The sequence below is a fragment of the Physella acuta genome, unplaced genomic scaffold (assembly GCF_028476545.2).
Source record: "Physella acuta isolate Inbredline_101_S28 unplaced genomic scaffold, ASM2847654v3 ptg001038l, whole genome shotgun sequence".
NCBI lineage: Eukaryota > Metazoa > Mollusca > Gastropoda > Physidae > Physella > Physella acuta.
In genome coordinates, this window is record NW_026732555.1 from 215,437 (window position 1) to 230,213 (window position 14,777).

General features: G+C 37.4%; 1 protein-coding gene across 1 annotated transcript; it reads right to left on the reverse strand.

The window, feature by feature from the left end:
- Positions 1–10,076: 10,076 nt before the first annotated feature.
- Positions 10,077–12,810, reverse strand: LOC131954889 (tumor necrosis factor receptor superfamily member 16-like). Its single transcript, XM_059318709.1, has 2 exons — positions 12,516–12,810; positions 10,077–11,303 (listed from the first exon to the last, which is right to left on the reverse strand). The coding sequence occupies exons 1-2, from the start codon at positions 12,786–12,788 to the stop codon at positions 10,938–10,940; spliced, it is 639 nt and encodes a 212-aa protein (XP_059174692.1). The 5' UTR covers positions 12,789–12,810; the 3' UTR covers positions 10,077–10,937.
- Positions 12,811–14,777: the final 1,967 nt, after the last annotated feature.

The following is a 14,777-nucleotide window of genomic DNA, read 5'->3' on the forward strand; positions in this document are numbered from 1 at the left end:
TTTAAAGCAACGTAAAACCGAATCATAAATATTTATTATAACCGTTGTAAAAATTCGACGGTGATTTACACGTTTTTGTGAGAGTTGCAATGTTATTTTATAACACTTTAATTCTGTTTTAATTAGCGGGTTACACTGCGTAGCCCACCAGGGCAGAATTGATTAGATTACAACAATAAGCTGTCTAATTAGGGATTTAATGGGCATGCGCAGATGTGCTGGTTTTAAAATAGATTAGAGCTAGGCAAGTACAGTGACTTTTATCAACTTTTATTGCGTCTTTTGATGAGTTTACATTTAACGATTAGCCAGGTGGGTCTAATTAACGATTAGCCAGGTAGATCTAATTAACGATAAAATAGGTAGAGTCTGACCACTACACAACGATAATCTTTTTCTTAATTTTTGTGTTTTAAGAGATCCCCTCCAACACATTTAAGTATACATGTCAACTGGTTATGCGCCATTGACTCCGATTTCAGCCTGCTTTTCTTTTTGGATTTGCTTCCATAGCCTTTGTCCAACCAAGAACAAATTACAAGGCAGCAGTTGTTTAATTTTGGAGTTGTCTCTCCTAGAAGATTGGCTGTCCCCAACTAACGAGCCTCATCTGCCCGAGACTCATCTGAACTCGAGACTTTTCGGTTTAGCAACCATTAGCTTTACCTACTTGACTACAACGACAATAATTTTATACTTTTCATCCATCTTCTCTGTTCCGCCACACTTTAAAATATTTTTTAATGTATTTAGAAAAACTTTTCCAATCCGTTTAAAAAAATCAGTAGGTTTTTCCGACTCAAGGAGAAGTAAAACGCCGAGATTTGTGAAAATCTCGATTACGATTTTTTGCACGATTACAATACTTCCTCTATACTTAGTATACAATAAAGTAAATAGAACATAAACAGAATTCGAGTACTTCTTTATAAGCGCCACATTAACTGAGCTATATATCATAGTGGTCTATATATCAAAGTGTTCTGATAATGGGTCATCCATAAATGACATCACGCTTTTTTGACGATTTTTACCTCACCCCTCCCCTCCGTCACACGTCGTCACAAAAAGCCAGACCCCCCCCCTAAAATGACGTCACACCTCAACCTACAATCAGTCTCAAAATTGCAGTTGAATTTTTTAAAAACATCGATATTTTTCCAAAATCTTGTCTAAACTGTTACAATTTATTAAAACAGTTATCTAAAACGCGAAATAACGTCTAAAATTCGTTTTCTAACATTGCTTTTTTATAATGCAAAAATGTGACGTCGCAACATCTGAACCTCCTTCCCCCTCATCACACATCGTCACAAAATTACGAACCCCCCTTCCCCCCTACGAGTGTGACGTCATTTATGGATGACCCCTAAGGGGTGAACTTAACTTCAAACTTAACATAAGGCTATCGACTGAGCTAAAGATGAAAGATGTATGATTAGAGAACTACTTTACTACCAAATTAACACAAGGTAATCGATTGAGGTAGACATTATTGTGGTATGATTAGGAATGTACTTAACTACAAATTTAAAATAAGGAAACGACTGAGCTAAACATCATACATGTATAATTATGGATGTACTTAACTACAAACTTAACATAAGGCCATCAAATGAGCTATACATGATAGATGTATGATTAGAGAAGTACTTTACTACAAACTTAACATAAGGCCATCAAATGAGCTATACATGATAGATGTATGATTAGAGAAGTACTTTACTACAAACTTAACATAAGGCCATCAAATGAGCTATACATGATAGATGTATGATTAGAGAAGTACTTTACTACAAACTTAACATAAGGCCATCGAATAAACTATACATTATAGATGTATGATATGGAAGTACTTTACTACAAACTTAACATAAGGCAAGGAATGTACTTAACTACAAATTTAAAATAAGGCAATCGACTGAGCTATACATCATACATGTATGATTAGGGATGTACTGAACACAAACTTAAGATAATCGATTGAGCTACACATCATAGTGGTATGACAGTGGTATGTACTCAATTAGAAACTTGTCCAAATGCACGTGAGAAACCAACAACAAAATGTTTCTACACGTGCAGAACATGAGTTGATGTTGAGTGCGTGAGTGCATGCGTGTGGTCTATTGATTGATGCGTCTAAATGCAAGTGATTTTTTTATCATTAGTTGTATAGTCACAGGTAAGTGATGTTTGATTATTTTTAGTATCATTACAGTTAAGTAATGTTTCATTGATTTGCATCTATCAATACATATGTTTATTATACATAATGTATGCTAGAGTATTAGTATGGATCACTAAAGGTAATGTATACTATAAATGTTGGAAATAAAGCACTTAATTTAGAGCCAAGTATGTATCATATTTTGTTACGAACATTTTTTCATTCTAGCAACCAAAATAAATATACCGGGATTGATCCCCCTAAACTTTCTCGAATATTCTTATATAAAACAACAGGGGATGGAAACTCGGGATATAGTTATGATTTTTAATCCATTTTAAATACTTAAACTTTTAAAAATAGAATAGAATCTCATAGAAAAAGAATTGCGCACCAAGCGAACGCCAAATAAAGATGTACTAATAATATTCCGCACTATTATGCACATTTTGTTTTGGCGTTTGCTTGGTGCGCAATTCTTTTTCTATGAGATTCTACTAGTGTAAACAACTGATGGCCAATGTGCAGTTTGGCTGTTGATTTTTCGTTATATCGACCTAGCTCTGTTGGATATTGCTGAACTTTAAGATGACGATAATCGGCTTATTTACCTCAACTGTATTGCCACGTCTACCTAAAATTGTATGATCGACATTATATATATATATATATATATATATATATATATATATATATATATATATATATATATATATATATATATATATATATATATAGGCCTACTTATCTAGTGGAGGAATAAAATTAACTCTTACAAATAAGGGTTAATGTAATGCTCTTAATGCATTTTATTTTGTTTGTTAAGGGATTGTTTGAATGTTTAAACTACAAGCTTTTTTTCAAAGTGAGGCTTCTAAAGTATGATTTCTTCCACATTAATAAACTTCGAAACCTCTCCTCTCCCCACAATTCTAATGCTAGCATCAGTTGTCATTGCTTTCTGCTTGAAGACTTTGGTCCATCCCTAGATCTGTGAATACAGTTGTGTTGTCAAGATGCGGTAGAATTTTTTCGGGGGGGGGGGGGGGGGCGGGGGCGAAGCCCCTCCCGAACAGATGCCTGGAAGAAACTTTGATATCGAAGCAGTAATCTCCCATAGCAAAACGTTCTTTGAATTTAAAAACTTCTTTTTCGATCTTAATTCTAGTGTTGGAAGGGATTCCCTCCAACATAATTTTTGTGACATATATTTACTTCTAATCGCTTGTATATACCTTTACACAGTCAACACGTTTAAATGACAAAAAATATCATTCAAATATTTAACTTTTAATCAAGCAGTGGTTCTATTGCGTATATTTTTAGTAAAATAATTATGCATAATAAAATTAGTTGCATTGTATTAATGAAAACGATATAAATAAAAAAACATTTTATCTTTTTAAACTATATTAACTATTCTAAAATTATAGTTATCAAAGGGTACTCGTTGCAATAAAATAATACCTTTTAATATCCCAGAGACAAATACATCAGTTACATAATAGGGGTAAAATGAGATATCACAGTTATTTTAACAGATCATTTTTTACAGTTGAATAACGACACAGCGATCGACATGATGTAGTTGTAAGATAAAAGGCACGCAATTCTTGTCGCTGAATTCCCAGAGTTATCGGATGTTCCTGTCGTTGTATGGGCAGCAGTGGATGTGTGAGGGGAGGGTGTAAGTGACGTGGTCGAGGGGTAGGAACAAATCCCATCTACCTCCACCATATCATCGTGCAGGCAGCAGAGCGTGTCGTGCGTCCAGTCGCACGGACTGATCATGTAGTCGTTGTAGAGGTTGATCCCAACCCCGCAGATAGAGCACTGGTTACACTGCCAGGGGTAGGGCTCAGAGCCCTGGGTTAGATAGAAACCACCCTTGCATGTGATTTCTGTGTCATGGGTTGCATTACATTCGACGATTGCCAGTCCGTTCTGTGAAGAAGCATGAAGATGTTTTACAGTTAGAGTTTAGAAGTTCGTGATTGATATCCTAGCATTGATTCTCATGAGTAAAAGCTCATAATATCCTAACAGGGCAACTCACAACTTTAATCTCATACTATCGTAGAATTGAGGCTCATATTTAAATCTCAAACTATCCCGGCATTGAAGCTCATAACTTAAAGCTTATACTAACCCAGCATAAACTCATAATTTAAAGCTCATAACTTAAAGCTTATACTACACAATTAGGCAAGCAAAGTTTGGTTTTGATGTTAATAACAAGAATAATATTGGGAGGAGTTTTGATATGTTTTTGGTTGCTCGTCGTCTTCCAAATATGGCATTTTAAAAACTATTAAATATAGACATTATAGTTGGGAGGGTATAGTATACTAACGGCAGGCAGATAATTAGTATTGGAAATTAATCAATTGAACGTAAACTTCATTATTGATTAAGTAATAAGAACAAATTTGAAGTTTTATTTGTAGGGGAGGTCATTCTTAAATTTCGTATACCTGTGAAATTAAGAATAGCCTCCCCTAGAGCTAAAACTTACAAGTATTAAAAAAAAGTTTAAAATAATTTACCGAGCCGGGTTGTGAACACGGCCTACAGATCTTGGCTCTGTTGACCGCCATGTCTGACGTCATGAACGTCCCCTGCGGACACGGCTCACACGCTGACCCCACCAGGTACTGACCAGCCGGACACACCTTGTCACGTGACGTTGGCTCCAAATCCCCGGGGACGGGACGAGAAGGTATGTTGTCGTCACTCACGGCAGCAACCCCCAGCATCAGGCAACAGAGAAGAAAAACAAACATCGGAACCTCAGTAGCGATTCTTCTTCTTGGTGCTCTGTTGAACCCAGAAGCCATTAAGTAGCTGCACCTTATATCCTTTATCCTTTAGGCTACATTTCTTTTGGTGCTTCCGCCAAAGTTTTATCTTCAGTTTATAGAAAATTCACCTGTTCTAATAAAAAATGAACAACTAAGATCATGATAAAAAAAAATAGATAATTTATTATTTTTGAGGTAACGGTCCCAATAACGGAAACAATAATTATTTATAGAAAAGCCACCTTAACCTAACAACCACCTTACCCTAACAACCACCTTACACTAACAACCACCTTACCCAAACAACCACCTTACGCTAACAACCACCTTACCCTAACAACCTCCTAACAACCAACTTACCCTAACAACCACCTTACCCTAACAACCAACTTACCGTAACAACCACCTTACCCTAACAACGTTACCGTAACAACCACCTTACCCTAACAACGTTACAGTAACAACCACCTTACCCTAAAAACCACCTTACCCTAACAACGACCTTACCCTAACAACCATACCATAACAATCAACTTACCCTAACAACCACTTTACCCTAACAACTACCTTACCCTAACAACCACCTTACCCTAACAACCACCTTACCCTAACCACGTTACCGTAACAACCACCTTACCCTAACAACCTTACCGTAACAACCACCTTACCCTAACAACCACCTTACCGTAACAACCTTACCGTAACAATTCCCTTACCTTAACAACCACCTTACCCTAACAACCACCTAACAACAACCTTACCCTAACGACCATAACTCACTAGACAACAACCCTCGCGAGGTACGCTTTGTATTACCATACTTATCCTTTCATTGCTGTCTATGATTAAACCGTTTCGTTCACTACAGCTACGCGAACGTCACGGAAAGTTTTAGTTTCAAAATCAATAAATAGAATATTTCGAAAGTGTTGTTCCGTAACCAAATTTAGACACAATGTATAACCATTACATTACTTACAAACATCAGCTTTTATTCTGCTACCAGTGTTTATTTGTTCTCGAAGGTAAATTATGACTATATCCGGAATGGTGCGGCCACCTGCGTGGTGAAAATGTAACACAATATGTGTAAGATAGTATCGATTATCAAGATTTTATCTGATCAGGTCAGTGTACCGTAAAGCTAGCGATGGCAAGGCATTTGGCCCATAGAAAATAGGGGCCCTTTTCCTTCTTAAAAAAAAAATTAAAACTTTTACATTGGAATTTTAATATTTGTTTTATATAAATGATTTAAAAAAGAAAATGAAAATCCAGTTTCTTTTCTACTGTAGAAATAATTCAAAGTTCCAAAACGGCCCCAAGTCTTTTCACAGGCAGTCAATAGCGTAGCTAGAGGGGGGGGGGGGGGGTGGGGGGAACATATGTCCCCGGGCGCCGACCTTAGGGGGGCGCCAAAATGGGTTGGAAAAATAAATTGAAAGGTTGAGGGGGGGGGGTGTGCAAATCGAAATCTTGATGGGGGGTATAAATCGAAAAGTTTGTCCCCGGGCGCCGGGAAGGGTCGCTACGCCTCTGCAGGCAGTGGCGTTCAGTGGAGAGGGTCGGAGAGGGTAGAACAGCGCCCATTCGTACTAAATAACACTAACTACGTTTTTGCATTGTCGGGCAAACCATTGAGAGAATGTCTATAAATAAACTTGAACTTTGACTCTTTTGTTAGATTGGCATCCGGCTCTCGTTAATTTGCTCCCATTGCTACAAACCTCAACTGACTGGGAAATTCCCAACCCCACAGACCTGCACCTCCCTCCCGACTGTCTGCCCTTCTCGAAATTCCATCCTAATAAACATCCATGATTACAATTGAGCTATTTAAAAAAAAATAACAACCATGGACAGTAATGTCAAAACTAGTCCAACATGTGTCTATGTTTTTCTACAAAATAATAACATTTCATTTGTTGATCTAATTAATCTTTAATCAATTTTGCGCTACTTATACTATTAATGATTAGTTTTCATCCAATCGCCAAGAAACTTTTTATTTTTCTGAAGAGATACCTGGAAGAAACTTTGACTTTTATCAAAGTTTCTGACATTAAATTACATTTTATTGCGGTGTATATCAGGGAACTTTTCAATCAGATTGCAAAATTTAAATCATTAAAAAAAACAGATCTAAATAAATCATGAGCAATTTTTTAAAAATGTGTGGTTAGTGGCGTCACAAGGTCGGATGTCCCCCTACGCGATTACTCAAGGCGTCACCCCATCATCCCCAACAATTTTACATTTTTGGTGAGGTGTGACCATTCTCTCACTAATCTTTTATTATTTCAGCTGGATAAAACATAGTTAACAGTAAATTTTACAATGTTTCGTCATGGTGTCACTCCAAAATGTTCTCATCCGATGCGGACCGCACCTTAGCCCCCGCCTCGTGACGCTACTGTTTCACTTCGTTTGGCTACGTATAGTATGTTACAGGTTTACAGCAGAGGCGTAGCGACCCTTCCCGGCGCCCGGGGACAAACTTTTCATTTGCACCCCCCCCCCCACTCGAACTTTTCATTTGCACCCCCCTCAAACTTTCGTTTTGCACCCCCCCCCCTCAAACTTTCAATTTGGCGCCACCCCTAAGGTCGGCGCCCGGGGACATATTTCCCCCCCCCCCCCGCCCCCCTCCCCTCGCTACGCCTCTGGTTTACAGTTAGGCTAATTTTTTGTTTGTTACAAAATTACGGGGTAGTAGGCCTACATAAAAATACAGTATTAATACACAATCAGGACGTATAAAATACTAAAATGTACATAATATTTATATTATTTAAAACCCTCCATCGTATTTATCAGTTGATTTCCTCGCTGCCCATGTATTTAACTCCGTAGTAGCTTATCGGATCACGAAGGGGCCCACTGATAATTTTTTCATAGGGGGATAAAAATCCTAGCTACGCCACTGGATCATGTGTGTAAAAGTAAAAGTAGAACGCGGTAGATTAAAATCAAAACTGTAATCTAGTTATATTATAATCTAATTCAAATATAATCTAATTATAAACAAACAATAATTTCTGTGTTTGGAAGTACGACTAGACAATTAGTGTGAGCTGATAATAGCCAGTTACCATTTTACAATGATCTTTAATATAGAAGAATTTATTCTGTCTTAATTATAAATGGGTTTAATAATCTACTTTAGCAACAATGTTCGACTATCAACGACAGCTACCTGTACAGACCATAAGTAAAAAAAAATCAATGTGGCGGCACTAGTTTTCACAGTAATACGTCAACAACATAGGCCAATAAGTATTTCTCTCCACACGGAAATTACGTTTGTTGACGTATCCAAGGGAGTGGTTAAGTAAGTTTGGAAATTCCCGAAGTTAGAAAATATTTTCCAGGAAAAAAATTGTACACATCCCGCACACGCAGTTTCTCGCTACAATTAGGGAAAGTGAAACTGATGAAATAGAGGTGACGTGTTTCTGTGAACTCGTCATATCAAGTGATAAGTTGATCAGGACAGTGGCGTAGCGAGGTCGGGTGTCACCAGGTGCGGCACTAAATGGTGTCACCCCCTCCTAGAGGCGTAGCGACCCTTCCCGGGGACAAACTTTCAAATTTTCGATTGCACGCCCCCCCCCCCTCAAACTTTCAATTTGCACCCCCCTCAAGTTTTACTCTATATATTTTGCTGTTTTTTTTTGCCTTGGTGTCACCCCCCCCCCCCCTAAATGGTGTCATCCGGTGCGATCCGCACCCCCGCCCTCCCCCCCCCCCCCCCCCCACCTCGCTACGCCTCTGGATCAGGACTAATCCTTGAACCGTGAGTCAAGTTGGCATCGGCGCTGGGTGGATTAAGAACGTTATCATGAGGTCGGGGTGTGGGTGTATAATGTCACGAGTCGGTGGACAAAACTACGAATAACAATGTATCGTATAAGTAAGGGAATGTGTGGTAAGTTCCCATTTCAAACCTGACGGTCCCATTGGCGTAGCTAGGGGAGGGCGGGTGGGCCGGCCGCCCGGGCGCAGACCATAAAGTGGCGACAAAGGAAGTAGAAACAAAATTCTCAATTGAAGCTGAATTATATTGCATTATACGCATTTAAAATTAAAAAAAAATCAACGGCGACAGGTAAGAAGCGCCACCAAACTTAACGGGGAAGGGGACACACTTTTTCACCAACATGAATAAGTATAATTATAAATGAGACGGGGGGGGGGGGGGATAAATTGATGGACAGTCCTTTGGTTACACACAAAGTCATATGCGAAGCGATGGGCGCCGGGGGAGCGTCTAATTGAAAGTTTGTCCCCGGGCGCCGGGAGGGGTCGCTACGCCTCTTAGCAAAGTTCGCCTTTTTCTAGAACCTCGACATATGTATGGTAACACTATGCCCAGCCGCCTCTACTTTCTCTAACGTGATTCAGGTACCCATCAGAGTTGGGTGGACTCTGGGACCTTCTACAGGCTTGAACCCGGATTCCATCTCCCAAACAGACATAAACTGTCAAACGCCATCAGACTAGGTGCTCTACAGAGCACATAGAGTAGAGTTCATGTGTCTGACATGAAGGGTATAGTAGTAACAATATGTCAAGCAGCTAATCAAGATGAAGTTGACATCATCGTTCCCTCGTCGCATACAAAGCCAGTTGAAATATGTTGATATCTTCTTCTTCGTTCTTAATTTTAGTGTTCGAAGGGATCCCCCTCCAACACAATTAAGGATACATGTCAACTGGTTGAGCGCCATTGAGGCCATTGACTCCGATTTCAGCCTGTTTTTCTTTTGGATTTGCTTCCATAACCTTTGTCCAACCAAGAACAAACTACAAGGTAGCAGTTGTCTGATTTTGGAGTTGTCTCTCCTAGAAGAGTGGCTGTCCCCAGTTAATGAGCCTCGTCTACCCGAGGGTTCGAACGTTTCGGTTTAGCAACCATGAGCTTTACCGACTTGGCCACGCCGACCCCTATATGTTGATATGATTTTGTCTTGCATGTTCAGCCATATATTACATCGTTTTGTAAGGATTTCAGTTAATCTTGTAACAAAGTTTATTGTTCTATTACAGTAAATATAATTAATCTATAAATAAAATTCGTAATTATAAATTATAATAAGCTCGGATGAATGCATAACAATCTTTATTCACATCAAAAACATGATCTGAAATGATATTTGCAATAATCAAAATACAACTCATTTATTGCTGTTTTCAACTCATGCGTCGTTTTTTATTACCTACAAACACACACATTCAATGGTACATAGCTTAACTCAAAACATCTAAAGAAAGCAAGCTAATTCCCTAACAGAATAAATACTATACTTATTTCTTCCAGAAATATTAAACTAATCTCATTCACAAATAATTTGCTAATCTAAAACAAAAACACTATGCTAATCTAAAACAAAAAACCACTATGCTAATCTAAAACAAACACTACGCTAATCTAAAACAAAAACTTTTCTAATCTAAAACAAACACTACGCTAATCTCATTCAGAACTCACCTTTTTTGTGCCTCAATATGTGTGCAAACATTTTCACTCGCTATAAAAGCTGCCTTTATTTTTTTTTAATTAAGAAAAAAGTAAATTAAAATAAATTTTAAAAACTTCGCCACATACCAATACTAACTCGCATCCTTTAAACTCCAAACCGGACTACTTGGACTAATTATTTATCCAAGGTTAATTAACTTTAACATTGCTTTTTTTAAAAAAAAGTTAAGTAGGCCTAACTGTCTTTCAATCGGCATAAATTGAGCAGTAATGCGATATAATTATTTCAACTTCTATATAATTCATCTTTATGGTGACTAAAATCTAGTTATTTGCTTACAAAAAATTGCTGTTTCGGAAGATTATAAAAAAAATTGTATTTAGCGATAAGGAAATTAACAGTTCATATTGAAATAAATAAGTTTTGATGTGGACTAGCTCGAAGCAATTAAATATTCCTTTATTCTAATCCTTTATACTTGTTTCATCTGTTTAAAATACAAATAAAACTCATGAAGAAAACAAAATGTATATTGCTGAAGAGTTTATAATCTCCGTCGGTATGTCCTGTGGTATGTTTAAACATCGCTGTTGTCTGTCCTGAAATGTTGTATACACATTTTCTGTTGTCTGACGTCATTTCCGGATACTGACAGCACAGGGTGTCTTCCTTATGTTGACAGCTCACCGTTTCGTAGTTGAGGTTAAGGAGCTCTCCTATCCCACAGATTCCGCATCTCGCACAAGTCCACTGACATGCGCAGTCAGATACTTGCTGCAGGAAATACCCCGGTTCACACACAACTTCCGTGTCTCGCGTTTTGTTACAGGGGACCAACTCCACTTCAAGCTGAAAATATTAAAAATAATATCAAATTGATGTATGCTATTGTAACTCTTTTCAATTTGATAAAATCCACACTGAGTAAATCAAACCAAACAGAACAACACGGCAATATGATGGGCAACATTTATAAATTAAAAAGCTGTAAAAAAAAGCAACTTAAGGCTGAAAAATAATTAGAAATGTAATCCTAGAATCAATGGTTTTAAAGTTACTTTTTTTTTTAGTTTAAGGCTACATTTCTATTTATTTCCATTAAGTCTAAATTTTAAGATGAAGTTTCCCTTTCGCAAGATAAAAATGAATTGGCTGTACAGGAACTCCGTGACTGATCTTCTGAAAACCCCATGTCATAGTAATTTGTACTCAAAACTTGGCTGATAAAATTTTTAAATTATTTTTTTTTCTTGATCTATTTCTGCAAATATTTGTTTTACATTTTCAGAGATAAAATGAAATCTACCAAATTGTTTTTGACTTTTTAAATTGTAGTTTAGTGACCAAAAAGTTCAAAATCATCAAATACCCCCAATCTTTAATAAAGTTCGACAATAACCTCACAATAACGTTTTTTTATATCCACATTTATTTTCAAAACACAGCACACAATTTTAACAAATTTTTGTATAAACCATTCAAAACAATTCACGGCATCCATTGTTATATCGAATGGCATATTTTTAATTTGGAGTTTTCTCCTAGATGGGCAGCTCTACCCCTAATAGCGGGACTCATCTGCTCCGGATGTTGGAGGTTAAGAATCATAAGCACATCCTCTAAACCACATCGTCCCAATTCAAACAGTTAACGTAAGGAAATGCATGATTTATGGTTAGGTATGACTTTTTTTTTCTTCAGACACGTAATTTATAGCGTCAGTTGTGTGTTCGCTTTAGTATTACAGTTTTCATCATCGGCTTGTGAGGACTGATACATATTTACAATAGTAATATTTCTTTCTTTCTGTGTTAAAATATATAGATGAATGTATTATGTTTATGAAATAAATGTTAAGTTAACAGTTACGTCTTGATTCAAACGTATGATAATTATGTTCTAGTATATAGGTATAGAATTTTATAAAATATATATGTATTCACTGAAAACTATACAAATACATTTTTATGGCTCACTAAAATTTAATTTATTAAAATTGATGGCTTGAAAATATTTAGTTTTTAAACGTTGGACACGAAGAGTTTTAAAACAAAACCTTACATCTTTTGGTCGGTAGCAAGGGACACAACTCCAATATTTCCTAGACTTGGCCATAGATAGAGTCATGAAATAGTCCTCTTGGCAAGGCTTGCACTGGCGAATCCTGTCGTCGTAATACTGACCAGCCAGACACAGTGTCGTCACATTACCCGGCATCCCCGGTGGTTCCGGTTCTGGAACCGGTCTGGAAGGGACGTCCACGTCACAGACTGGACACGCGGACAGTGTGGTGAGTCCGGTGAGTAGAAGCAGTAGAGTTGACGATGAGGACATAGTTTTCTAGGGCTCTTATCCAGTCATACTGTAAAGAACGAAACGCGATTTATGAAAGAATGTTAAGAGAAAACTAAACGGGCGTTACTTTTGATTCACACACTCGGATAGATGAGGCACGATACCTAAGGACAGCAACCCATTTAGGAGAGACAACTCGATAGCTAGGGGCAGCAACCCATTTAGGAGAGACAACTCGTTAGCTAGGGGCAGCAACCCATTTAGGAGAGACAACTCGTTAGCTAGGGACAGCAACCCATCTAGAATAGACAACTCGATAGCTGGGGAAAGCAACCCATTTAGGAGAGACAACTCGATAGCTAGGGGCAGCAACCCATTTAGGAGAGACAACTCGTTAGCTAGGGGCAGCAACCCATTTAGGAGAGACAACTCGTTAGCTAGGGACAGCAACCCATCTAGAATAGACAACTCGATAGCTGGGGAAAGCAACCCATTTAGGAGAGACAACTCGATAGCTAGGGGCAGCAACCCATTTAGGAGAGACAACTCGTTAGCTAGGGGCAGCAACCCATTTAGGAGAGACAACTCGTTAGCTAGGGACAGCAACCCATCTAGAATAGACAACTCGATAGCTGGGGACAGCAACCCATTTAGGAGAGACAACTCGATAGATGGGGACAGCAACCCAAAACATTAAAGGTAAAGGATTTTTTTTTTATTTTTTTTTTATTTAAAGGTAAATAATTGGTTATAATAATACACTACATACTATTTCAATTGGAACCTTAAAATAATCATCAATGCACTCCCTCTCCCCTCTTTACGCCATACTCCCCTGTCGGATGCGAAATTTCATTTATGTGCAGTTCCTTTTATCTTCCACTTAATAAAATAGAATGTCACTAATCAAAACGGAATTTCCATAAGAATGTAGTGTTCTATTATTAGCGCCAACCCTGCGCATAGGGTGTGTCTCGTATCAGATTACGATACTATTCTCCTCTAAATAAAGGCATGTTTTGTAGAGTAGGCCTATTCGTTTATTGTGTTGTACGTTTAATCCAGCCAGTGTTGAGGCGTACATTGAAAGTATGGACTTTGGTTAGTGTTTGTTTTATAGACTGACTTTACAATCATCATTTTTTTCCCGTTGTGTCCAAGACACGTGGCAGACGAAGTAGAGTTTATCTGTTTCAACGAACTCAACATAGTAGGGATAGCGTGGTCTGTACACTGCCACAATTTTTTTGCGATAAAGGAATCTAATACAACAAAAAAAAAAAAAAAACTCATATTTTCAGAAGATTCCATTATGAAAGCGTTATTGTAAATGGTTATCAGTGTAGTCTTAATGTATAACTGTGGCAGGACTAGGGTGTCGGGATAATTCAAACAAGGTTTTGAGGTTTAGAGAAGTTAGAGAGGTTCTGTGCCACGATATATCATTACAGATATCGTATTTAAAACTAACGAAAATTAGGCCTGCATAGAGAGAGAGAGAGAGAGAGAGAGAGCAGGGAGCGCACTAGAATCACAGACAGAGGAAGAGAGGGTCACGGAGAGAAAGATTGAGAGTTTTATGAAGCAGATCTACAAACACAACCGCACAACTACCGAAGTGACTTGTGATATATCAACATCAAGCTAAACACTAAGATAACCCTGGAGATAGAAATTATATTGTTGACAACACGAACTTAAACTAGGCCTAAATATTCAGCCGATCAAACAAAGAAAATGAAATCGATGATGTCTTAACTGTGATCGGATCTATGACATATAAAGGGAGATCCATTTGCATTGGCATTGATATTGGGTAATATATTTATCTTCCCATTCACTTTATACATACATACATATATATATATATATATATATATGTATATATATATATATATATATATATATATATATATATATATATATATATATATATATATATATATATATATATATATATATATATATAGGCTATATTTAGGCCTATATATGAAATCAGTAATTAAACTTATAACTTACCAACTAAAG